The following is a 26296-nucleotide window of genomic DNA, read 5'->3' as shown; positions in this document are numbered from 1 at the left end:
TCTCTCTCTCTCGCTCTCTCTCTCTCTCTCTCTCTCGAGCTCTCGTTCCTCGGTGTTGACGTGCTCGCACTCGTGTGTGTGCGTCTCTTGTGCACGCCCACGCCCACTTTCTCTCTTCCACGTTGGGAGTGTCAGGCCACGAGGGAGTGTTCAGGACAGGTTTTTCTTGGTGACTTTTATTTTAACAGTGGGTATATGTGTTTGTGTTTATGTGTGTGTGTGAGAGAGAGAGAGAGTGTGTGTGTGTGAATGGCGAATTAGCATAAGAAAAAAAGGGGGTTGTCTTGCAATTAATTGCAATCAATTCGCCCCTAAACGTGATTGATAGGCAACATTAATTTTTACGACGCAAATAAGCAATGTATCGCCAATTCACCAATATGCAATTAAGAGACTGAAAATGAAGCACATTATCCTAACAATGAGCGATTTTTTCTTTATTCCAGCACCTAAACATGCATTTTAAACAATTTATGAGCAAAGAATTTTTGCTCATGGCTTGTGAAATTTTCTTGCAATAAGCAGGCAGCTAATGACGTGATGACGTAATGTCTCAACATCAATTAAGACTTTTTGTTCATTCTCGCCATAAAGTGATATTCCATTATAATAAACACTTTACTCATCTTTCTTTTTTATTTTAGTTTCTTGTGTTTTATACCCACACTTGAACACGCAGCATTTTTTTTTCAAACCTGTGTCTTTGGCGCCCCCCTCAGGCCATATTAGACATGGCATTATCATCGGAGATACAGTACTGGAGTTGCTTCCTTTACTCCAGTGTTGAACCGGTCCCCCTTTCTTTGGAAATCACTATTCTCTCTGGTCTATACGGCAGATGTCCACATTTTTGGCCTCCACATGTAAGTATGGGTTTTTGTCTTTACTATATTTGCAAAACTGACATAAATCACGGCTGTTCACTGACTGGGCAACTTTGGAGGTTACACAGCTAGCAATGACAAGATATGCTAGCGTTAGCTACCCAAGTTGCTGTGTCTTAAATGGGACATATGATGCTTTTTTCCACTTTTCTGACCTATAAATGTAGTTAGAATGTTGTATTCTCATTTTAAAATATGCCAAAGTTTCAGATAATGAGATTTGCGCATTGGGAAATGAGCCCTGAAAAACGTTTGGGATGGCTCAAAATGCTTGGATTCAGAAGGCGTGTTAAAACCGACCCTTTGTGATGTCACACAGGGGAGGAATTCCTTATATGGTTCATAGTTAGGAAACACTTCGGGAGTGTGACCAATCACAGCGGAGTTGGCATGCCCGGAGACGAGCCGTGGGTGGAATAAATTAAAATAGACCGTTTTGGCAGGAAGCACAAATCAAAGCTGGAAATAGGTGCAGATTCTGGGAAATGTAAAAAAGCTTTCTGTGCGGGTTATCATGTGTAGCTGCTCTATAGGAGACCACCACTCAATACAAAGGGTCGAAAAATGAGCATAATAGGTCCCCTTTAAGGCTGTGTGTCACACTGTGTGTCACATTGACTTCAAACTGTGTCATATGGTGGGCAAATTAAAAGGACAAGATGACGTTAGGAGTTCAGATTTGAGTTTTAGTGGATTACGGCCACAACAGTAGCCCATGATGAATATGATATTATTATTATTGTGCCTGCCTCTGAAGGTATTTGCTCAATTTTGCTAGCCAAAAATAAAAGCAAACACATTGTCTCACAAATACAGACAAAAGATACTTATACACGCACCCACACAAAAAAGAGGACTAATGTGACAACTGACAGTTAAGGTGGAAACATCGAGTACGCATATGACAGCTTGCTTTGCAACAAAGGTAAAGCAGAATGTTCCAGGCGCCTTGATGCCCCAGCGAACAAACGAAAGCAGAAACACCATGAAAGCGCTTCAAGCAAGGGCAATGGCGAAAGCTGATTGATGCAGGACTCCAGCCTCTTACACAATCTTGAGTGTATAAAAGGAAGCAGGGGAAGTAAGGGTGCTTTTTGCAGCTGCACTGTAATAAGACCCGCTTACTTGTAGGCATACAGGGACTGCAGATAAGTCCGGACGTCTGTATTAGGTATTGTTGTCAGGAATGAACAATCTGGTTCTCATTTTTATGATTTGGTTCTTTAAGATTCCTTTATCCTCTATTCGAAACCCACTTAGAGTCCTCAGGGGGAGGATTTCTACAACTCCCACATTCCAAAAACATGCTAGGTTAATTGGCGACTCCAAATTGTCCATAGGTATGAATGTGAGTGTGAATGGTTGTTTGTCTATATGTGCCCTGTGATTGGCTGGCGACCAGTCCAGGGTGTACGCCGCCTCTCGCCCGAAGACAGCTGGGATAGGCTCCAGCACCTCTGCGACTCTTGTGAGGATAAACAGTAGAAAATGAATGAATCTAGCGATCAAGTCTGATGCTCACGTGTCCCGCCAAACATTACATTATTGACATCTAGTGACCACTGTAGAAACTACATATCATAAGTCTTTGAAGGCATCTTCTGAATGCCTTAAAATTTGTATTTTAGTTCATTTAGACATTTTTATGGTTGGAACTACATAGTTATAATGCCATATTCCAACATGACAGCACAATTTATTAAAGGGGACCTATTATGCTAATTTTTGGCGCTTTGTATTCAGTTGTGGACTCCATCTGCACATGATAACCTGCACGGAAAGCTTTCTAGATCTTCCAGACTCTGCACCTCTTTCTGCAGTTACTGCTGTTACATTACTGACACCTAGTGACCACTGTAGAAACTATATATCATCATAAGTCTTCAAATGCATCTTCTGAATGCCTTAAAATTTGTATTTTAGTTCATTTAGACATTTTTATGGTTGAAACTGTATAGTTATAATGCCATACTATTCCAACATGACAGCACAATTTATTAAAGGGGACCTATTATGCTAATTTTTGGCACTTTGTATTCAGTTGTGGACTCCTTCTACACATGATAACCTGAACGGAAAGCTTTCTAGATCTTCCAGACTCTACACCTCTTTCTGCAATGTTTCCATGGACTTCCTGCTTCTGAACCTCCTCTAGGTACACCCACTCTGCTGTGATTGGTCACACTCCCAAGTGCTCCCGAGGACTTCCAGATACCTGTAGTTCGCGTTCACTGGGTCTGGGTCGCATTGAAATCAGTAGAACTCTGTGTTTGGTGATAAAACTGTCAAACCGAGCGCCATCCAAACTATGCGCATTGATCCATCACATCCTTATGATGAACCCTCGACACGCACCATTCTTTTGTTGCTTCACTACCAGTTCACTATCACTTCTAGTGACATCCTGTCATTTCCCCATTTTCCCCATCGTCAGCCTCTCTCCGCAAGTGTTTGTTTGCTTTTTGGCAGGGAGTCATCTACCCCACCGCTAAACACCCTCACTCTCTCCACCAGCAGCAGCACTAGCAGCAGATGGGTCATTGTCAGAGAGTAATGAGTGGCAAACACCTGCTTCTCCTCTCCGTCATTTCCCAGCCGTTTGACACAACATATGTGGCGTACACATACAAAGCAAAGTGACCGTGAAGGCAGCGGCTTTGGCAGCCATGGTATGCCGTTACACAAGCCCCCGCCGCCACTTTTGGTGTGCCGGAAAAACCTCCTGATGGGTTTAATTCAGCAGAACATGGAGGTTGGAAAGAGAGCTACTTAGACAGAAGCCAGACTTTCTGTGATTGGATGGATCGTTCCATTTGGGGAAAAAACTGAGAGGCGGTTAGTGGTAATGCCAGGTCAAATCCAGCAGATGGCACTGTGTTGAACAAAAACCTTCTTTCTTGCAGAAGGGACTGAATTGTTTTCTACCGCTTATCCTCACAAGGGTCGTGGGGGTGCTGGAGCCTATCCCAGCGGCCTACATGCAAACCACTTTTTTCTATTTCCCTACAAAATATAAAACTAGAAATACTTTTTAAAAGGTGCCATTTATTTTTGTTATTTTTTTTCCTTCAGAAAACTAAAGAAAAATTTGGCTAAGATGAGTGGGCCAAAATGTCTCCACAGCTCTTAAGAGACTCATTGCAAGTTATTGCAAGTGCTTGATTGCAGTTGTTGCTGCTAAGGATGGACCAACCAGTTATTAGGTTTAGGGGCAATCACAATATAGGGTTTGGATTTTCCTTACTCACGAAAGTCGAGGGCATGCTGGAGCCTATCCCAGCTGTCTTCGGGCGAGAGGCGAGGTACACCCTGGACTGGTCACCAGCCAATCACAGGGCACATATAGACAAACAACCATTCACACTCACATTCATACCTATGGACAATTTGGAGTCGCCAATTAACCTAGCATGTTTTTGCACAGGGAGAACATGCAAACTCCGCACAGAGAAGGGTGGGATTGAACTCCAGCCTCCTAGCTGCGAGGTCTGCGCGCTAACCACTTATCCGCCGTGCAGCCCCTGAATTGTTCAATTAATGCATATTGTACATACTATACATTTTTGGGCCATTATTTCCTCAGTGGTTTTCTGTCTGAATGAGAACACAATTATGAAATATTGATGTATTATAGCTCTGATTTAGTTTCTGAGTAAAATTCAGGCTGGTATCAGCGACAAATACAACTTAATTTGTCTAGTGGATTTTAAAAAGTAGTGTATTTCAGATGGTAGCATAAAAAATACAAGACATCAGAGTAATTTATTTATTTTAAACCATGACGTACTGTATATTGAGGCACCGTGGTCATTTACAACATAGCCAAGCTAATGTGGATATGTATTACAACAAAATAAAAAAGTAAAATCACAAAACCACTGAAATACTACACGCTCCTGTAATTTGCTGTTACGTTATGCTATTACGACAATACGGTCTATAGAGTAGAATAGTTTGCTTTATTCTCAACGTTTTCCCAGTATAACCTTAGGTTCTCAAGGTGGGGTACACTAATTGTCATGGGGGGTATGTGAATAAACATGAAAAACAAAGCGCTAAAACTCCAACATACGATTTTTGCCACCAGCTCTTGCCCACTGGTTCATGCTTGAGTCCCCATTAAGGTCATAGTGTCACTTCTCCTGCTGCTGCCTAAAGTTAACAACACTTCAGCTCCAGTTCTGTTCCACTGTGTGAAATCCCTATAAAATAATCTTGTCTTTTCTGGCTCAATCCCCTGGACCGTATAGCAGGCTGCTGTGGGTCGGAAAGGGGTCGCTTAAAAAAAAAAGCATACAACTTCTTAACGACTTTCTCGTAGTCCCCCCCCCCCTAAGACGGTAAGCTTCTCCAAGTGTATAGTTTGAACAGAGTGTGTAAAACATTTGGCAAAAGCACGCTGGGTTGGTTGAAGAATCAGTTTAATAACATTGCATGCACCCGTTAATGAAGTGTCATTGTTAAACTGCCATGTCGCCTGTTTATTAACGCCGGACTACTGGTAGCCACACGCTGATAATAAAAGCACATAAAAAGCCAACATAATTTCAGCAGACAAGCCTGGCTAAATGCGGCGTACTGTGAGCAGGCTCATGTTAATAATAAGCAACGGAAAAGATGAGTGTGTAGCCTGTGACGGTTATTTTGGAGGTCGGTCGGGAATTGGAATAATGTTGTTTGTTTGAACTCTCTTCCTGCCTGTTTGGATGCATGGACGCATGACAAAGTGTTGAGGCCGGCAAAATTATCAAGGTCATTTAATTTATTCTGTGATTAATTCATTTATTATAACACCAGGGCTAGTGCCCCCCTCTTCTAAAGGAGAAATTTTGTCATGCTTATGATATTTTGCAACAGCTAAGTCATGCAACAAAGGTCAGCAAAACAAGCACAAATATCAAAAAGAAGCTAACCCTCCAAGGCCATTAATAAGTCAATAAAATTATAAGATTTCCATGACACACTTCGCCTAGCTTGAAGCTAATATTGCCCACATCGAACCTTGTATTAAGTATTATTCATCTACCGCTACAACTCATTGGACATGGAGACAAAACTGTGCAAAAATTATGTTTTTTTTTAATATGATTCCATTGTTTGGTCTCACACTGAAATAATTTTGACCACTAACAAAATTTTCCTGATCATAGACCATATAATGGGCATAGCTCGTGTACAGTATAACTTGGTTCCTATGGCGATGTCATCTTCATGTACAATTAAATGTTTGTCAGTATACATTCCACTTCTTATTCTGTGACATACGTATCATACTATGTCTTGTGTATTATTTTTAGGGTCAATCAATTAAACAAAAAAATTTTGATCGTGATTAATCGCATTTTGACCACAGTTAATTTGGAATTAATCACATTTAATCGCAGCTAGAAATATGTTTTTATCTACAATAAGTAAGGGAAATCTCTTTGTGGTCAACGATTCAATGTTGTTTACCACGCGTCATTTACATGTTAACTCTGACAGCCGTAATTGTTTGCTAATTGTAAGCTTCTCACCTATGCTGTAAATATCCACTTTAAATGACTATCACAACTGTAAATACACACTTAATGTTCGCAAATAGAGGGGAAATAATTTAATAAATAAATAATAATAATGCAGAATAACCAACAATTATGTAAGCTCTTAACTTGAAATGTCTTAGCCATTTACAACAATAAACAGCACAGCACACTGGGGAACAGGAAGAGAGCCTGCATCGATACTGTATATAACCCACAAAACCAGTATATGTTACAAAAAAGCAGTAGTTCATCTACATTGATAATTGTCTTTAATTGACTATTGTTGTAAAAAAAACACACATTAGCCAGGAATTGCCTTTTTTAAAAATTGTAAATCTGAACAAGCAAATCAAGTAATCCGTCATATAATCTACAATTATATTTGCTTGTTGTCCAAAAATATAACTTAAAAAAAACAAATCACTGGAAAAAAAAATTTCAACATGCCTTCAGTCGAGACAGGCCCACCGCTGGTTGATCAGACTAGGTTGTGTGACCTGTCAAAGGTCATTTAGCAGCCCACACAGTGGCTTTCCGCTTCAGCTAGTCGGTGGCTGCTCTTCTTTCAGCAGCGGTGACGAGATCCTTAATGATCTTTCTCTGGGCCTACCATCGAATGCCCACCCACAGTGAAGACGTGGCAGCAGGAGTTGAACCATAGGACAGTGGTTAGGATGCAGGATTTTTTAGACGAATGGAGTGGCAGAGTAGACTGAGCATTGGGGTTATGGGGCGCCAGGTATCCTCCCCCCCGCCCCATGCTGATCTTGCAACCCAGCCAGGTGCAAAGTGGAGACCACTGCTTATAAATGGTTAAATGCTGTCACGCAAAATAAAACACAGTTTTTCCACACTGCGGTATAAATGTCCAAAGTGCATAAGCTCCCATAAGCATCTGCAAAGCAATTTTGCTCTTTTTTTTTTTTTTTAGTATTTCTGCTGTGCTCCCGATAGCCTCGCTCTCTCTGCTCGTCATCATCAATAACCATCTAGTCTCCTCTAAGTACACCATCCCTCACTCTCTGGCCACACACTCCATCTTCCTTGTGACTCCACTCCATTCCATCCCCACAGTGCCGTCACATTAGAAAGCGTTCGTCTTCACTGTTTGAAGGGAGACACTCCACTTTGGCTTTGTAGATGGGCTTGATCTGAGAGTGGTCATCTCTACAGAGGAAAAAGGAGACGTCGGTGTGATCAACGGAATGGATACTGTCAAAGCATTTCTTTGGAAACAAGTGGGAATACCAATTGACGAGAACGTAGGAGACAGGCACTAAACATCTTCTGCTTATGTAAGTTACTAGAAAGTTATATTCAATCAAAATAGAATTTTCTTTGGAAAAAAAGTTTAAAAAAACAGTGACGAGAAAACAGGACACAGGCAATAAACATCTTATGCTTACGTAAGTTGCTAGAAAGTTATATTAAATCAAATCAAATTATAATTCTTGAAAAGAGTTTCTTTGCAAAAGAGTGTAAAAAATACCCAGTGACGAGAAAGCAGGAGACAGGCAAAAAAAAAAAAACTATAAACCTACTTAAGTAAAAGTCACTGTAAAGTAATATTAAATCAAAATATTATTTCTTTAATGTGAGTTTCTTTGGAAAGGTAGAAAACCCCAGTGACGAGAAAGCAGGAGACAGGCAATAAACATCTTATACTTACGTAAGATGCTAGAAAGTTATATTAAATCAAATCAAATCAAATTATAATTCTTGAAAAGAGTTTCTTTGCAAAAGAGTGTTAAAAAAACAGTGACGAGAAAGCAGGAGACAGGCAAAAAAAAAACTATAAACCTACTTAAGTAAAAGTCACTGTAAAGTAATATTAAATCAAAATATTTATTTGAAAAAGGTAGAAAACCCCAGTGACGAGAAAGCAAGAGACAGGCAATAAACATCTTCTACTTAAGTAAGTTACTAGAAAGATATATAAAATCAAAATATAATTCTTGAAAAGAGTTTTTTTTTAAGTGTAAAAAAACAGTGACGAGAAAGCAGGATACAGGCAATTAACATCTTCTTAAGTAAGTTGATAGAAAGTTATAAATTTTTAAAAAAACAGTGACGAGAAAGCAGGAGACAGGGAATTAACATCATCTTAAGTAAGTTGATAGAAAGTTATAAATAAAAAAAAACAGTGACGAGAAAGCAGGAGACAGGCAAAAAAACTATAAACCTACTTAAGTAAAAGTCACTGTAAAGTAATATTAAATCAAAATATTATTTCTTTAAAGTGAGTTTCTTTGAAAAAGGTAGAAAACCCTGGTGACGAGAAAGCAGGAGACACGCATAAATCTATATTAAAGGTACAGTACTTAGTCTTAGTTCATCTTAAGGTCTTAAAGGGGACGGAAACTCCGTACTTGTTAGTGTGACCAACCACAGCGGAGTTTGCGTGCCTGGAGGCGGGCCGTGGGTGGAGTCCATTAAAACAGACCGTTTTCACAGGGACCACAAAATAGCTGAATAGGTGCAGATCCTGGAAGAACTCTAAAGGTTTGTGTGCTGGTTATTGTGTGTAGCTGCTCTATAGGAGTCCACAACTCAATACCAAAATATAATAGGTCCCCTTTAAAATGAACAAAAAATAAATCTTATCGGAGAATTTTTTTTGGAGAAAAGATGGAAAAACCAAATGCCAAGAAAGCAGGAGACAGGAGAAGGATTGTGTTGTCTTACATGGGCCCCTTGGAGGTCTTGGCCTTCTTTCTGTGGTACTTCAGGCACATTCTCCAGGCAAAGATGAGAACCAGGAGACCTATGAACACCCCCAGCAAGGACACCAGTACAACTTGACCGGTGTTGGACTCATACCAACGGGCGTCTTCTGTAAAACAGAGCCATCTTAGATACGGTATCTCTGCATTTTTGTATGCTAGCATTCCACAGCAATAGAGGCTGCCATAAATGTCATTATTCACTCATTTAAAAAATTGACAACATTGTAACATTTGAACATTTGACATTACAGTTGACATTTCAACGGTGATCGTCTCCAAGCGCTTGCTTGCTTGCTTGTTTGCACATTTGAACAATTCCTTTGTGACATCCTTGCCTTGCAGTTTTACAGCAGAAGCTACAACATGCGACATTGGAGAGCCCTTCAAGGATGAGAAATCATTACTAGCATCCCCCAAAATGATTTCCTGTTTAATTAGTAGATGCGCTCCAGGGGAGAGAAAGTGGAGACACTTTGGCATGTCGGCGACCCGGGAGTTGAATGCCGCAGTGGTACAATCTCCCCCATAATAAATAAGGCACAGTGGCTTAATGGCACTTTCAGAGGGTGAGCGAGGGTGGCGTTTTAAACAGGGTGGAGCGCTCCGATGCTGCAGTCCTCTCATAGGTCACTGATAAAGATGATGGAGACAGATGAGGCAGTCTAATTGGATTAGCCAGAATGTTGTAATGAAATTAGCGCGCCGCTTGACTATTAGCGTTGCGTGAAAAATAAGACGGTTTCCCTGGTGGGACAAAGACAAACTGTCAGGCCGCCGGGACAGCGGGTGGGCCCCCCAATTGAAGAATCTCGGACTAATTTGCGATAACGTTCTTCATCCTTGCAGAGGAGGCGGACAACGTTTTAAGGGTAGTTTAGAAAACGTCGTTCGAAGATCGTTTGGATCAAAATGGTGCGCATTTGACATACAGTAATTTTTATGAAGTATGAAGAAAAATTCTGACAAATTAATCAATTTACTGCTATTTTTTAACCGTAAATACATAAGCCACTTTTTTTTTCTTAAACTTTGAACCCTGCGTCTTCGAATCTCGTGACATCTCCTTTACTTAAGAACTACTATTAATCCTTTAAATAATGTGCCGCTGGCAGGAGCCAATCACAAGTTATGAGTGAAGGCATGACAAGCTTCTTAACTAATTGAAAATCGCAGTAGGCCATTACTCAATATAACAGTCTTGACTCACAGTGTCATCTTAGAAAAATATGTTAAAATCATCACACATCAACTTAACACTAAAAGGATAAGTAAGAAATGTACAAGACAAGTACCAATATGAGTTTAGAATAAAAAAACAACTATTTTAACAGCTTCCCATCATGCATTGCTTCCCAGCGAATCTGCAATAATTCATTCAGCTACATGTTATGTGTGGAAGTGGTAGGTTTTTTGGCTTCTTCAGTTTAGAAGAAATACAGTTGAGGCTACCTGATTAGCTCGCTAGATTGCTAGCCCCTGCAGAGTTGCAAAATGTGATGTAAACAATGAATAATAGGATGTAAGGATGACTATAGGCGTGTTATTTTATGTCTACAAGGTTGTTTACAGAAAGTCATTAACAGCTTTTCTATGTTCTAACTAGGAAAATATTCCATCATTAAAATTTAATCCAATACTGCGGGAATTAATGTATCGTGGTTGGGTCTATTAACTACTACAAACGAGAGACGACTGTACTGCCATTGTGGCGTGAATAAAACAACTATATCAGGAGGTTGCCTACAGTCACAGCTGTTGTCGCAAATGTTTTTTGGCAATTAATAATAATAATAATACATTTTATTTGTATTGCGCTTTTCAAAGTACTCAAAGATGCTTTACAGAAAAAATAGAGTTAAATAAAAACAAGTAAAAGCAAGTAAAAGATACATTAAAATACAACATTCATTCGTTAATACACAGCTAAAACATGGGTAAAAGCGGGGCGCAGCAGTCAGGTATAAAACGTTAGACCTTAAAAACAGATTTTAAAAGGTGGGTTTTTAGTTTTTTGAAACTGGGAAGGTCGTGGCAAGCATGGAGCGAATGGGGCAAAGAATTCCAGAGGGTGGGGGCAGCGATGGAGAAGGCTCTGTCACCCCAGATTCGGAGCTTGGTCTTAAAGGGGAGTTGCCAGGAGGTTGGAGTCTGAGGAGCAAAGGGGACGCGGGGGATTGTGTGGATGAAGGAGGTCTGTGAGGTATGGAGGGGTCAGATTGTGGAGGGCTTTGTAGGTTATGAGAAGAACTTTGGAGTGAATGCGTTGGGGGACGGGAAGCCAGTGGAGGTTTAGATATTTAGATTAGATACCAGAGGTTACAGTCAAACCTCAGTTTTTGAAATTTCAGTTATTGGAAAATATTTCGTACAGTGTTACGCCGTTACGCCGTTATCTAACAATATTACACATAACAAACTAGTCGGTTTGCCCTGTACTGTATCGTTCTGCCGATTGGTTGCTCAAAGGTTCTGAAGGTGACAAACATTATTTAATTCCTTGTAGCGTAGTACAAACACCCTACCATTATAGGAGGCACAACGGTTAAGCAAATACTGTAATGTTTATGATGGGTTATATTGTAAGTTATATGTTTCCATACACAGTATTATATTGTAAGTTATATGTTTCCATACAGTGACAACGCCAACTAGTGGTCTGGCATGCATATCACAGGGATTCCAGTCGTTTTTGTCAGTCCGGTTAAACAGATAACCTCCATTGTGCAATATTTTCAGGCCTGGTGCTCCACATGTGGGCCAACAGCCTTGACTTTGACACCTGAGAAGAGTGATCTTACCAGGAAGAACAACAATGCTGATGTTGCACCACTTCCTTAACGGCACGGTAGGAAGCATAGCCACGCACATGTACACTCCCGCATCAGTGGCCCTGACTCCTTTCAGTCTTAGCAGGGACGAAGGCAGCATCCAGTCATCATTCTGGAAAAAAAGAGAGAGAGAGACGGAAGCGGCTTTAAAAAAAAAAAAAAAGTAGAACCTGAAAGTCTCGAGTGAAGTCAATTTCCCCAGTGTGCTAATCCCGACGCGTGCACACACATTGACACACGTCAATAACCCAGATAACACCAGAATGCAGGAGCGACAACAACAACGAGGCGTAATGAGATGGCAAGGGAGCGGGATGAATGGCTGACACCAAAATAGCATCTCTATTATGAGATGGAACTCAACAACATGGCGACAGGAAGACAAACCAACAACAAAAAAAAAAAAAAGACATTACACCATGCAAATGATTTGGCTTCCGGGGGAGCGACAAATCCTGCCAAGAAACATCCATTTCGATTTGAATGGAATTAAGAAGATTTTCCAAAAAGGAAAAATACGTAAATAAACAAAAGGGCAGGTCGAGCCAAAGCAGCATTTTCTATGCAAATGTGCTGGCTGGGTTGTGTCTCTGTCCTGCAGGGCTGCTGTCTGTCAAAATAGGATCCCGGGACGTGATGCTACTTCCTGCCCTAAATCCACACACACTGATAACGTGCATTAAAATACACATCAGAACCACGCTCCCGGTGTCATTTTTGACACTTCTTTGACAGTCGCTACTACACAGCTGTCAGTCACGCTGACAGGAAGTGCGTACCCAGCAAGGTAGTGGTAGTATGGGACAAATAATCACACGTGAGGATCATTTTACACTGAATTTCAGCAACCCGGGTTAAGATTGACACCTTAAAGGAAAAACTGCACTTTTTAAAACAAAATTTGCCCATCATCCACAATCCTTACATGGCATGAATTGCATTCTAAAGATATTAAAATAGATAAAAAAGGTAATTACTGTATGTAATGGGATCCATCTATACCGCCTACAAACACCGTTTTTTAAACACATCCAGGTACATTCATGATAATATGTCATATTTTAATATTTTGCCGTATTTTCCTTTAATAAGCAACTGTTTGAAATATATCTTTCTCGTATGTCATATTCCTGAGTAAGAAATCAGTAGGATTCTTTCAATATCAGACACGTCCAAGCAGGAATTTCACAACATTCATTCATTCATTTATTTTCTACCGCTTATCCTCACGAGGGTCGCAGGAGGTGCTGGAGCCTATCCCAGCTGTCTTCGGGTGAGAGGCAGGGTACACCCTGGACTGGTTGCTAACTATCATTAGTTAATTGATCATATCATAAAAACAGTAAAATATAATATCAATGTCCATACCTTGGGGTTGCACGGCGGTGGAGTGGTTAGCGCGCAGACCTCACAGCTAAGAAACCAGGGTTCAATTCCAGTCTCGGCCATCTCTGTGTGGAGTTTGCATGTTCTCCCCGTTTTCTCCCACATTCCAAAAACATGCTAGGTTAATTAGTGACTCCAAATTGTCCATAGGTATGAATGTGAGTGTGAATGGTTGTTTGTCTATATGAGCCCTGTGATTGGCTGGCGACCAGTCCTCTCGCCCCAAGACCGTTGGGATAGACTCCAGCAACCCCTGTGACCCTCGTGAGGAAAAGCGGTAGAAAATGAATGAATGAATGTCCATACCATACATTTATGTCTCCTATTGGCCTGGCGATGGCATTGTTGCAATTGTTTATTTCCTGCATTTTTAATTCAATTAAATCTACACAGTTTAATCCCTAAAATATAGTAAAAAATAATTTAAAAAAGGCTACATTCATTCATTCATTCATTTTCTACCGCGTATCCTCACAAAGGTCGCGGGGGTGCTGGAGCCTATCCCAGTTGTCTTCAGGCGAGAGGCGGGGTACACCCTGGACTAGACAAACAACCATTCACACTCACATTCATACCTATGGACAATTTGGAGTCGCCAATTAACCTAGCATGGTTTTGGAATGTGGAAACCGGAGTACCCGGAGAAAACCCACGCATGCACGGGGAGAACATGCAAACTCCACACAGAGATGGCCGAGGGTGGAATTGAACCCTGGTCTCCTAGCTGTGAGGTCTGCACGCTAACCACTCATCCGCCATGCAAAAAAGACTACATGTAATAATGAAAAATTCTAAAATATAATATGTAATTACTATATAATTAACCAAAAGGAAAACACATTTTTTAACAGCACATTTAGAATAAACGGGGTCTGGGCCATCATTTTTCTTGATCAAAAAAAAAAGCTTGAACACATCAGTCGACTCATCACCTTTCCCGATCTTGGCACACTGGACTGTCAGTGTGAGATGAATGTCCTTTGAGCAAAGCAGTTGAATAATTCAAAGTTTGTCAACAATACAAAAGGGCAAATGATGAAACATCTATGAAGATCAATGTTTTCGGGGGTGGACTCGCTCTTGTCTAGACCTCATTAAAGTAGCCATTCTTTACAAGTTGGCAAGCTTTACTCCCTCAGCGAGGCCAAAGACGGATGACAAGAAAATGCAAACAGCAAATAAAAAAAAGGGGAAGAAGGGATGAAACACTGCCAAAACAAAACTGGAGGAGGAAGAGAAAGTAAAACAAAAATAAAAAAAGTCAGTTTTTTTACTCACCTCCCTGAACCAGTAGTATGTGGCCTCCTCTGAGGAACTGGCGTAGCAGTTCAACATCACGTCGTCCCCACGTCGGACTTTGAGTTGCTGTGGGAGTGCTAACAAGCTGGCCAAGCCTACTCGGGACAGCTGCACGTCCCTCAGATCTACCAGGATGACATGTGGCCATATTTAAATCAACAATACAATGCAGTCACTTTTAGCTTAAAATGACTTGTGTGTAGTAGTTATGGAAATTATGCCCACACTTTGCACTATTTTAAGACCTGCTATTACACTCCAATCATTACACTCCCTGCGACCCGACCTCGGATAAGCGGTAGAAGATGGATGGATGGAGTATCACATGTGCATACATCCAATTAAAGCAAATGGTGGTATACGTGTTATTATTTAGGTTTTTATTTTGAATAATTGCGCAAATGTCAAAATAACCTTTGGGGGTAATTTAAATAATTAAAAATAGAAAGAAATCAAAAAATTGTTAACTATAATGATGAAAATGGTACAGAAAACCTCGGATATATCGGATTCAATTGTTCCCACTGGTTTTGTCCGATATAGGCGAAATCCGTTATATGCGTATACCGGAAAATGTCCGTTTTACGCATATATCGGATTTATATCCGGTATATGCGTAAATCGGATTTTATCCGTTATAAAAAGGCACTTCCTTGACTATGTTTCCAATGTACCTGGACGCGCAGGCAACGCTGCAAACGCTGCAAATGACGTCGTATAGCAGCCTGTCACGATTCGGCGAATCGGAGCGCCACGATGCGGCCATCCGATATATGCGAGGGAAATTTAATGGAAATGCATTGGAACGGGACTGGAGATTTTGTCCGAAATAGGCGAAATCCGTTATAAAAAATCCGATATATGCAATGAATTTTTATTGGAAATGCATTACAGAAAAATCGGTTCTTTTTTATCTGTCCGTTGTGAGCGAATTTCCGATATATCCGAGTCCGATATATCCGAGGTTTACTGTAATATTAATGATGATTATAATGATATAATAATGATAAAGATTATAACAATAATAACAATTATAATAACAACAATAATAATATTACAATGATAATAATAACAGGGGAAAACAAGACAGTGGCATGAACATGATTATATCTTGCAAAAAGGGGTAGGCATTTATAAGCTTTTGCTTCAGCCTACTCCTTTTGGGCTTGTGATCAGATCGTTGAATACAAATGTAAATAATGGAAAGTATATGGAAGAGTATGGAAATATTTTGATTGATGTGGGAAATGCACTGTAATGTTTCATATATTTGCCCAAATAAAGGGGAAAAAAAACAAAAAAAAAACTTTGGGGTTAACATAGGGGTCATGTGGTATGAAGTAAATCCATTTTTGTAGTAAGTCTGGAATGTGACAAAATGTGGAAAAAAATTGTAATTGGTGGTAAAGTCGCTAGCTCGTGTGGTATTGCAACGCGTTAATATGCCTGTATCTTTGTTCGAGTGGCATAACAATGTGAATAATAACTAGATGATGAATGTGAATTCAGAAAATCGAAATTTAGAATGAACACCGGTGCCGTTCGGAAGCTGAAGCTGGACTGAAATGCTGTGGAAATACGCTAAAACGTACAATAAAAGTAACAGTAAATTAGTAGTTTGAGCTCTAATCGGGAATTGAACTAATCATCTCTGAGAAGGGATCCAAGCAGTAGTAGTTAGCGGACAGAAAATGAAGCGGAATAAGAAGAGGACACATATATAGATAAAAATGGCCGACTACAATACACAATAATAACAATGGTGCTGTAGCTTGGTCAATGTTGCATTCCTCGGTCTTTTTTGAGGGTTTTTATAGGTGGAATACATGTTCCCCATTATGTGGATTGTTAGCTGCCTATTTTTATCAGTTTTTATATCTTTAAAACACACAGAAAAGATAAAGACGTATGTGTTCATGTCTAACATAAGGATGATGCAAAGCGCAGTTTTACTTTAATAAGCAACTGATCTGAGCTGTATTCTCGTTTTCAGAATTCCAGATAAACTCGGTAGGATTCTTTCAGTATCCGACATAAGAAATAATTTCACAACAAATTAATTAATTCCAACAATGCTAGTTAATTGATCATGCCATACATTTATGCCCCTTTGGTGGCCTCATTTTTCATTTAATTTTTAATTTTCTTGCATTTTTGATTGAATTAAATTAAGTTTATATATTTTTTTCTACCAATTTATTAATTTTAATTTAATTTATCTTCTAAAGGGATGTGGATATTTTAGATAATTATTTTTATTATAATATAATTAATATAAAATATTATTTTTATTTTATTTTTAAAAATCACAGGATGTCTAAAAATTGCACAAAAATTCATGACATATTTGCATAAATAATATATAACTTAAAGACATTTTTTTTTACATTTTAAAACATTTTTCATTGGACATGGATTAAATGTGTCCTGTTTCCATAGTGGTACGTTCCACTTACAGGGGGAGCCTTAGAGCCAGGAAGTCTTGCTATGAGTTTGACATAATGTACTCCGGAGAGGAAGCCTCATGGTGGCTCACTGTCCCAATAATTATGATACAGTAATAGACTTATTGAGACGCATAGTTGTGAATAATGGCTCTATTTCCCTTTTCCATCTCAATAGAAGGCCCTCACTGATCCAGCTTCTCCACCTCTGCCTCCTTTCTAATCTCTATGCCTTTTATTGATTCCTCCCACCAGGAGACCTAGCAGCCTATCTATCGCGTGCCATTTCGGGTCGATCGCAGAGGCCCGTTGGGAAGATAGAGGATGCTGATAGTCAGAGCGTCCATGCCACGGATGCTGTTTAACGCAAAGTGTGTATCTCACACTGATAAACTCCAGTGTGTCGTTCTCAGAGGTCACCGTCCTAAGCCGTCACGTCATTAGCACTCACAATGTACTTTGAAGGACAGAGTCTGGGAGGCGTTGTTAGGTTCCGTCAGCGTATCGTCGTCCGACACGCAGCGGAAGACACTCTTGGAGAAACTAGCCACTCGGGGGATCTCCAGCACCATCTTGTCGTCCACTTGCTGCACGTCCATGGAGTAGAAGCACCACGAGCCTTTCCAAACACTGCGCCAAATCGCCAACCACTGTTGACGTGAGAGACGGTGCTGTTTATCTTCACGCATTCTCATGCACTCCGAATTATTATTAAAGATCAAAAATAAAGATAGAATATCATGGCTCACCTGGTTGAAGACCTCAAATTTGACTTTGGTGATGTTGAAGGCTTTGTCCGTGTACATACACTCCAGCCTGACACTGTCGCCCTCCGAGATGGCCTTCTTCGGTCCCTGTATCAATAAATCCCCTGCAAAAACATTTCATGATAAAAAAATGTCAGCTTCCCAAAAACTGTTGTGCTGGAAACTTTGGGCAAGAAATGACAATCAAATTTATTTGATTTAAAACCAAATTTCACACTAAAGGATGAAAAAAATCAGCTTACTAAAAATGTTTTTTATAAATAATAAATTTTTAAAATATTTTAAAAAAAATTTTAAAAATATAAATACTACTTCAGCCATATTATTTGTGTGTTTTTTAACACCTTAAAGGCCAATTTGTTAAAATTCTTGCACTCTTCCTTAATTAAAAAAAATCTAAGATTAAAAAATAAATATGCACCACAACCCAAACATCCACCAAGACACACACTTTCCAGCAGCATTTTAGCTGCATGCTTTAAATGGAAAACAAGTATTACAGATATAAAAATAAAACATGGAATTAGTTAAAAAGTGACATTCTTGGCCACGTGGAATACGTTTTACCATTTACTCAAACCGAAAGCAAACAACAAATTGGCACACAAGTCAGCCACACCTAAAAAAAACAGGTTCAATGCCATTCCAAGTACATACTCTACGTCATAGTACCTTTATGTTAGAAACATTCTTTCAATTCAGAAATATAAATACACAAATTCATTGCAAAATCATCACTTCAATTTTACAGGATAACATAGCATAACAGGAAATAACCAAAAAAAGAGCAAAACATTGAATGTGAGCTTAAAAATATATATTTACCATAGAGACCGTCGATCAGGGTGAACAATGTAAGCCATGTAATTGGAAGCTGTGCTCCCATTGCAGTACATTAAGCTTGTAAAAACACAAAATGGATGTCACAATGAAATTCATAAAGCCAAAAGGAGGAGACGTTATGATAGACGGTTTAAAAACAAGCTGCTAAAGGACTAAGAGGCGTGGCTGATTTGCCCAGAGGTGTTAGCCAATCACACCAAGCCTAAACTGGATTAAGGCCTGACCTTCTGTTTCCAAACAAATGAGTCAATTACATTCCATTTGGTTTAGGTTTTGCACTTAATGCGCTACTCCCATTCATCCCTGTAATCAGCATCTCCCAATGGCTGGGTATTGAGGCAGGAAATTGAACCTGCACCGTTTGCACCAAAAGGCAACAGCGTGTAGCATTACATCACCAGAGCTGCTGATAAGCACTTTTGCTTTCATTTTGTATGTTTGTTACATTCAGGACATGATAAGATTTGGTAGATGTAGCAATACCAAGCTTAGTTTTGCTGACTTTGAGTTGCAAGTGGAGACAATGAATTAGGCCACATATGACTGTTTACGTATATGTTTATGTTACACTTCCACTCCTGCACATAAAAGGATAAAAGTTTGCAGAAAACTGCATGTCAACTGTGTTGCATGTGCTATTATTTTCCTGACAAACACACCACATTTGTTGCACTATTATTAGTATTAAAGGCCCATGTGTCAATTGTGTTGAAAAACATGGCCGCCATCAGGCAGACTTGTTTTGGCAGGGGTTTATTGTTATTGTTTGATTTATTTCTTTTTTTTTATTCTTTTTTTAAAATTTATTTCAATGTTCTGCTCTCGAATGGTAAACTCAAAAGCATATTTTTTAATTGCAGGTTTAAAAACGTCCAGCAGGTGGCGAAAGAGAGGCGTCTTCTAACTACAGGAAGTCTACGAAAACAACCGGAAGTACAGACGTAGGGGAAAATTCTCGCTGGTCTTTGCTTGCTCTACTTTAAAGCCGTGTATTTTTGTGTCTTTATCTCGCATTATTGGCGTCAAAGACGGATATAAAACATGGACAGATGATGTCCGCGTAGTTGGGTAAGTGAATGAAATGGCCGCATTCATGTGCTATGCTTTGAGACGAGACGTTATAGTGAATGCTAATGTTAGCTTTCACGGCTAACGTTTACGCTAGGCAGTTGGTCTTGTTTTTAGCATAAGACGGTCCCTGTTTGCACATCTAAACTCGTTATTTAAATACTATTAGTCTAGTATTAGTCTACTATTAGTCTATTAGTATTGATTTTAATGCTATTTTTGTATGTAGTGGGTGTACATTGGCGCTTATGGGTTTCTTTGATGTTTTGCACGACTCGATTTAGTTACACTACTGAACAACACAGCAAAAAATGACATGAGATTACTTCTAACCTGATATAATGTCGAGTTATAAAACAAAGCATACAGTTAATTAAGTTTAAATAACGTAATGTACCCAATGTCCTGGTCCACAGGTATATGGACGCGGTCCCGCTTCAAAGATAATCCAGCACAGTGTTGCCTCTACGGGATTCTGAAATTAAATTAACAGGACATCAACAAGTTTTGCATCAATATTCCTGAGTGAGGGCCCTCAGCATGGCCAACATCACCACAACGGCAGTGAAGGTTATCGGAGCACCTGGTCCTGCAGGCAGAAGCAGCCCTGAAGGATCCCAGGTCAGTGACTTCCTCCTCCTGACGTCATCACCCTTACACCAGGAAGTCAGGAAATAACCTGCTTGCTAACAGACACAACAAACATACTGTAAAGCAGAAAAGTAGTTTGGCCTCTGCTGTAATAATGTCGTTATAATGATACCAAAAAACAATAATAAATGTACAAATAAATTGTTTATTAATGTTTTTATTAGCTGTAAGCTATAATCAGAATCAATAATGGTTTCAGGTGCTCAGTAAGAAGAAGCTACAAGACCTGGTGAGAGAAATCGACCCCAACGAGCAGCTGGATGAGGATGTGGAGGAGGTGAAACCCGCTCGGCTCACACGATTTTAAGATATACGGTAAGACTAACAACGTCTCCCCAACAGATGCTGCTGCAAATTGCAGACGACTTCATCGAGAGCGTGGTGACGGCCGCCTGTCAGCTGGCACGCCATCGCAAGTCCAACACCTTGGAGGTCAAAGATGTGCAGTTACATCTCGGTGAGTTAGTGTAATCCATGTCATGACATAAAGTACCACTAGATGGCTTTGTGTTCGGACACCTCATTAGAGACACCGGTGCAGTCTCAAGAGTCTGCGCTTAGTTTCACTTTCATTTTGACCCAATTGTCAAAATTTAGTTTTCATTCATTCATTCATTTTCTACCACTTTTCCTCACGAGGGTGCTGGAGCCTATCCCAGCTGTCTTCGGGCCAGAGGCGGGGTACACCCTGGACTGGTCGCCAGCCAATCACAGGGCACATATAGACAAACAACCATTCACACTCACATTCATACCTATGGACAATTTGGAGTCACCAATTAACCTAGCATGTTTTTGGAATGTGGGAGGAAACCGGAGTACCCGGAGAAAACCCACGCATGCACGGGGAGAACATGCAAACTCCACACAGAGATGGCCGAGGGTGGAATTGAACCCTGGTCTCTGCGCGCTAACCACACGACCGCCGTGCCGCTTATTTAGTTTTCTTCTTTAAGTCACAGTTTTTGCTGGTGGTCTAAAACATACTTTAACTATAGTGTCCCCTCGTTTATCATGGAGGATAGGGTCCCAAAATAGTCCTCAATAAGTGAAACGGGTGAAGCAGCAAACATGATTAATTTTTAAAATTAATTATATATGTTTTTAATGCAGCAGAACCCCTCACCGTACACTTTATACACTTTTCTCAGACAGGCATAAACTTGTTTAAACCGTATTAATTTAAACAATCAACCTACGAGTCTCACCGTGCCTCTTGTCCTGGAGCCGTTAACGCTGTACTGCAGTGTTTTTATGTCCTTGTTAAAACATATAGATTCAGTCGTTGTATTTTACTATGACAAAGTTGTAATATTACGTGTAATTGTGACAGCAAGGAAGGAAGGAAACTTTCCTCTTGCTTCAGGCAAGCTTTTATTTACATAAGGCGCTAACAAAACAGAGCAGTTGAGCACAATACAGATTAGCATGGCTACGTCAGCCTTGCTTATGCCCCACCTTTGCATCACCGTCTCAGGCAATGGCTGTTAGGACCGAGTATTAAAATAATTGGCAATTTCGACAATAAAATGTAAATTTACCAGAAAAAAGACTCATAATATAACAATAAATCCCAAGTTTACTAGAAAAAAAATCGGAACTTCATGCTATGAAAAGGGGGGGTCTTCAGTGACCTTTGGACTTGGTCAAAGGTAATATTACGGACTTTTTTTCTCATACACTTACGACTTTATTCTCGTAAATTTGACTGATAATAATGTATCAGACAGCAGCAATATTAGCTGTGTGGGTTGTGAGGTTAAATGTATTTCTATTTGCATCCATTTATTTAAATTGTGTTCCCCAAGAGCGCCAGTGGAACATGTGGATCCCGGGTTACGGCTCAGATGAGATCCGGCCGTTTAAGAAGGCGTGCACCACAGAGGCTCACAAACAGGTAACGCAATTAATAATAATAGTAATAAAAATGGTAGCCAACTACTCCTCCCATGTTGCGTTTTCTTGTCATTTCAGAGGATGGCTCTGATCCGCAAGACGACCAAAAAGTAGCAAGACCCCCATTTATTTTCTGCGTCAGTTACACCCTTGTTTTGGTTTCGTTTCCCCCCCAAGTAAGGTATCAAAGGATCGGTGAAGATTTGTATTTGTTGACGTTAGTATTTCATTGTCTTCCTAATTTTGCAGTGTATTGCCAACACCATACTAATGTATCTCTAATGACTATTTTTGTTTCTGCTCATGTCATTAAAACATTATCATCTGTGTTTGTGCCTTGCTGCTTCAAGACACGGTAGGTAGGTAGCGACTGCTAATTGGTGTTAGCGATCAAAAAAGTATTTACAACAAACCTTATTGAGTCATACCTCAAATTAAAGGCGGCGGCGAGCACTTTCTAGATCTGCAAATATTTCCCAGTAAATACTTGATTGGTTATGTCACAGCTGAAGAACATAGTATATCTAAAATTGTGGTGAAATATTAGGTAAATAACGACTGCAAACTGATATTTGGTGGCGAAAAATCTATTTTGACAAACCATTAAGTCATACACCAACTTAAAGGCATTCGCAGGAAGCGAATATCTACGGAACTATGCAATTTAGCGCTGGCCTCTGTCCACAATTAAGACTGAAAAGCCTGCAGTAGAAGTAAAAAGCACGCGACTAATGTACCACACAGAGCTTCATTGGTGTTGGGAGTGACTTTAAAAGGGCATAAAGTGACATTTAATCACTTCACTTGCTGTTTATTTACAAAGAACAATCTTGCACAGCACAGTAGCTGTAGTGAGTCTTAGGGGGGGAGAGAGAGAGTGTCTTAGAGGCAAAATAAATTGGGTTGCAGGGACGCAGGAGGCTCATTCGTCACACCGAGCGACAGTAATTGCCTTGAAGACTTTTCAAACATCACTCCGCAACGATACCCTAATGTACCCTGGAGCATTCTAATTTTTTTTTAAATAATTGTCAACATCCGAGCGTTAAGCAATCACTCGTTCGCGTTGTCGGATGTTGAGCAGCCGCAAGAGGGGGAATACTCACTGGACTGGACTCTTCATTAGGTACACCTGTTTGTAATATTTTGGTAGCATAGAGTGACAGACGTAATGTTTGAATCTTAACTAAGTCTAAGCACAGCACTTCTTGCTCTTGCGTTCCAAGGCCGTATTGGTCTTGTGTGCCTGTAGAGGCAGCGGTGCCGCGCATTTAACACCATCCCAGCCCTCCTGCACCTCCACCTCCCCGTTCATGAGCCCCAGGTAGACCCCCCGAGCCAACAGCTCGAATGCCGCCTTGACGTTCTGACCAGTCTTGGCCGAGGCCTCCAGATAAGGTACCCCTAAAAGTAAGGCCAGTTTCTCAGCCTCCTCCCGACTCACTACCCGCTCCTTGTGGACGTCCATGTCACACTTGTGGCCCACCAGAACGAAGAGGATCTTGTAGGGCTGGACTCGTTCACACACCTCGGTGTGCCACTCCTTGATGTGGTCGAAGGAGGTGCGGTTAGTCAGGTCAAACACTAGCAGGGCTCCTGCTGAGTTGCGGTAGTAAGAGCGGGTCACCGACCTGGAATGGGAAGAGAGGTCAGTGAGATTGGTTCTTTCTGTTGCCAAATAATCCGCTACTCTTACAGGATAAGAAGATTAGCGCACAGAGTTTGCCTCTTTGCTGGAATTTGATATTTTCACAACCCTATCACCCAAATACCTGCAACGTGACTCACCTGAATGCAACACAAAAGCACTGCTACGATTGCAGGCCATGTAAAGAAGTGCCTGTATTGTGTACATAGTGATCTATGTTATATTTAGTCTTAGTCTTTATTTTTTTTATCATATTTAATTATTTAATTTATTAATTATTTTTATGTTATCTTCATTTTGATATGTCTCTTAACCTTTATTATATTTTTATTTAATTATGTTAAACTATTTTTATGTTTAACTATTACATTTTCTTCTTCACATGTGTTATCTGTTTATTTATATATATTTTGGTTTTGCCCTTAATTTTCCTGATACATATTTCATATATTTTTTAAACTATTTAACTGCATTTTTATTCCTTTATTTATCCAAAATTTTCCTTATATTCCCATATTTTTCTGCTTATTTTATTAATTTTTACTTTATTTTTAGCATGACTGTATTTATTATTTCACTACATTTCTTGTTATATACTTCTTTGCTTTCTCCCACTATTGTGTATTTGTATATTAAATATTTTATTATGTCTAATTTTTCCGTTTAATTTAATTCTGCTTAATTATATTTGTAAATACATTGAAAAAAAATCTAAATATTTACATGACTGTACCTGCAATGACTAGTTAGGCCACGCCCTCTCCCATCTCACCGGAAGCGCTCCTGTCCAGCCGTGTCCCAGAACTGCAGCTTGACCCGGACCCCGGGCTCCACCTGCAGGAAGTGCACGTAGAAGTCCACCCCAACCGTCTCATTGATGGAGTCCAGGTACCGGTCCTCCGTGTAGCGCTTCAGGAGGGACGACTTGCCCACCGTAGAGTCTCCCAACATAATGACCCGGAACTGATACTGCCACAGAGTCGGGTCCATGGCACTTAATGGAGAATATAGAAAGGTAACTAATGGGAGTGAAATGATATGAAGTGGGTGGGAGGGGTACCTACCTACCGGCTCACAGACTCGTCTTTGGCGCCATATGTCAGGACACGAACAGAATCTTCCGGCTTTGATTCCAACCAATATGAAGGAGCTTGAAGGGTTCACCCTTCGCAAACAAGCTGTCTTGTAGCTGAGGTGTACTGCGACTATAAAACTTTCACTCTCAACTTGTTTGTTCACGTACGACTCTCAAAAAAAAAGAAAGAAAAGTGACGTCACCGCCTGGAGGGCGGGAACACAAGGAAGCTACAGGACATTTCATTAGGAACACCTACACAATCGATTACCGTCATTTGACGCTGATTCACTTTTGTTCATTTTACGAAGTTTATTATTAATAACAATAAGAACATTATTTTAAAGGCTTATCAGAGACAGAAAATGACAAAACATTTGAATTATATTAATAACCCTGATTTAATTTAAGTAGGCTAAGTAGTAAGCTAAGTATGCTAGCACTGTTGTCATTTGTTATAGTAGTACTACAGCATTCTGTTTACTCCTTGTCCTGTAATGGTTCTGCATGATGACATTATCGTATCCGCTTGAGGGAACATTGCAGCCAAAAAGAGGAAGTTGTCAGTGTCTCTGTGGGAAAACACTTCCAGATCTGACGCTTCCAGTAAGCAAATGTTGCAGTATTTTGAGTTAAAAGACACACGTTCAAATACCACTTGAACATTCATTCATTCATTTTCTACCGCTTATCATCACAAGGGTCACGGGGGTGCTGGAGCCTATCCCAGCCATCTTCGGGCGAGAGGCGGGGTACACCCTGGACTGATCGCTAGCCAATCACAGGGCACATATAGACAAACAACCATTCACACTCACATTCATACCTATGGACAATTTGGAGTCGCCAATTAGCCTAGCATGTTTTTGGAATGTGGGAGGAAACCACAGAAAACCCTCGCATGCACGGGGAGAACATGCAAACTCCAAGGGTGGAATTGAACCCTGGTCTCCTAGCTGTGAGGTCTGCGCGCTAACCACTCGACCGCCATGCAGCCTGCCACTTGAACATATTTTGGATAAATAATAATGATGGACTTTTGATACAGCTTGTAAACCAATTATTGTTTTTTTTTCATATGAAGTGTCCAATTTTAAATAAAGTAGGGACAAGTTCACCAGGGAGGATCATATGATGTTGCAGCAGTCACTCGAGCAAAGGTTCAATACATTTTTTTTTTAAATAAGCTAGTCAGAAATCCCAAGTTCTATGGTCTATAACCCAAAAACTACTTTATTTAAAGGCGGCATGTAAAA

The 26296-nt window shown here is 40.1% G+C and overlaps 3 protein-coding genes across 9 annotated transcripts; 1 reads left to right on the top strand and 2 right to left on the bottom strand.

Moving 5' to 3' along the window:
• The first annotated feature begins 736 nt into the window (after positions 1-736).
• taf12 (TAF12 RNA polymerase II, TATA box binding protein (TBP)-associated factor) lies at positions 737-22646 on the top strand. Of its 2 annotated transcripts, XM_058054114.1 has the most exons (8): positions 737-863; positions 11872-11980; positions 19582-19643; positions 20187-20391; positions 20621-20698; positions 20764-20878; positions 22230-22318; positions 22396-22646. In XM_058054114.1, the coding sequence occupies exons 4-8, from the start codon at positions 20311-20313 to the stop codon at positions 22429-22431; spliced, it is 399 nt and encodes a 132-aa protein (XP_057910097.1). In that variant the 5' UTR covers positions 737-863; positions 11872-11980; positions 19582-19643; positions 20187-20310; the 3' UTR covers positions 22432-22646. The 2 variants fall into 2 exon arrangements, with proteins under 2 accessions (XP_057910097.1, XP_057910096.1); XM_058054113.1 differs by lacking the exons at positions 737-863; positions 11872-11980 and having other exon boundaries at positions 19604-19770.
• Positions 4653-20435, bottom strand: si:ch211-79k12.1 (uncharacterized protein LOC568891 homolog). 4 transcript variants are annotated; one of them, XM_058054105.1, is made up of 8 exons: positions 20168-20435; positions 18685-18759; positions 17842-17963; positions 17544-17742; positions 14628-14773; positions 11934-12075; positions 9095-9242; positions 4654-7576 (listed from the first exon to the last, which is right to left on the bottom strand). In XM_058054105.1, the coding sequence occupies exons 2-8, from the start codon at positions 18743-18745 to the stop codon at positions 7489-7491; spliced, it is 906 nt and encodes a 301-aa protein (XP_057910088.1). In that variant the 5' UTR covers positions 18746-18759; positions 20168-20435; the 3' UTR covers positions 4654-7488. The 4 variants fall into 4 exon arrangements, with proteins under 4 accessions (XP_057910091.1, XP_057910090.1, XP_057910088.1 ...); XM_058054108.1 differs by lacking the exon at positions 18685-18759 and having other exon boundaries at positions 4653-7576; positions 20168-20432; XM_058054107.1 differs by lacking the exon at positions 20168-20435 and having other exon boundaries at positions 4653-7576; positions 9095-9239; positions 18685-20087.
• rab42b (RAB42, member RAS oncogene family) lies at positions 20570-25900 on the bottom strand. 3 transcript variants are annotated; one of them, XM_058054112.1, is made up of 3 exons: positions 25034-25900; positions 24738-24934; positions 20570-23948 (listed from the first exon to the last, which is right to left on the bottom strand). In XM_058054112.1, exons 2-3 carry the CDS (start codon positions 24914-24916, stop codon positions 23510-23512), a joined length of 618 nt encoding a protein of 205 aa, XP_057910095.1. In that variant the 5' UTR covers positions 24917-24934; positions 25034-25900; the 3' UTR covers positions 20570-23509. The 3 variants fall into 3 exon arrangements, with proteins under 3 accessions (XP_057910095.1, XP_057910093.1, XP_057910094.1); XM_058054110.1 differs by having other exon boundaries at positions 20572-23948; positions 24738-24959; positions 25030-25885; XM_058054111.1 differs by having other exon boundaries at positions 20572-23948; positions 24738-24959; positions 25034-25828.
• Positions 25901-26296: the final 396 nt, after the last annotated feature.

This window comes from Doryrhamphus excisus, chromosome 17 (assembly GCF_030265055.1).
Source record: "Doryrhamphus excisus isolate RoL2022-K1 chromosome 17, RoL_Dexc_1.0, whole genome shotgun sequence".
NCBI lineage: Eukaryota > Metazoa > Chordata > Actinopteri > Syngnathiformes > Syngnathidae > Doryrhamphus > Doryrhamphus excisus.
The sequence above is the reverse complement of the archived record's forward strand: the minus strand, read 5'-3'. Positions and strand labels throughout refer to the sequence as shown.

What these genes read in the sequence shown, in the direction of transcription:
- si:ch211-79k12.1 (XM_058054105.1), bottom strand. Translation starts at nt 18,745, where the DNA reads ATGGGAGCACAGCTTCCAATTACATGGCTTACATTGTTCACCCTGATC. An exon ending in TCTGTCCTTCAAAGTACATT is followed by an intron (nt 14,774 to 17,543) that starts GTGAGTGCTAAT and finishes TCATCCTGGTAG; the next exon opens with ATCTGAGGGACGTGCAGCTG. An exon ending in CATACTACTGGTTCAGGGAG is followed by an intron (nt 12,076 to 14,627) that starts GTGAGTAAAAAA and finishes CTTTTTTTCCAG; the next exon opens with AATGATGACTGGATGCTGCC.
- taf12 (XM_058054114.1), top strand. Translation starts at nt 20,311, where the DNA reads ATGGCCAACATCACCACAACGGCAGTGAAGGTTATCGGAGCACCTGGT. An exon ending in GCAGCCCTGAAGGATCCCAG is followed by an intron (nt 20,392 to 20,620) that starts GTCAGTGACTTC and finishes TAATGGTTTCAG; the next exon opens with GTGCTCAGTAAGAAGAAGCT. An exon ending in CCACAGAGGCTCACAAACAG is followed by an intron (nt 22,319 to 22,395) that starts GTAACGCAATTA and finishes TTGTCATTTCAG; the next exon opens with AGGATGGCTCTGATCCGCAA.
- rab42b (XM_058054110.1), bottom strand. Translation starts at nt 24,955, where the DNA reads ATGGACCCGACTCTGTGGCAGTATCAGTTCCGGGTCATTATGTTGGGA. An exon ending in GCTGGACAGGAGCGCTTCCG is followed by an intron (nt 23,949 to 24,737) that starts GTGAGATGGGAG and finishes TTCCCATTCCAG; the next exon opens with GTCGGTGACCCGCTCTTACT.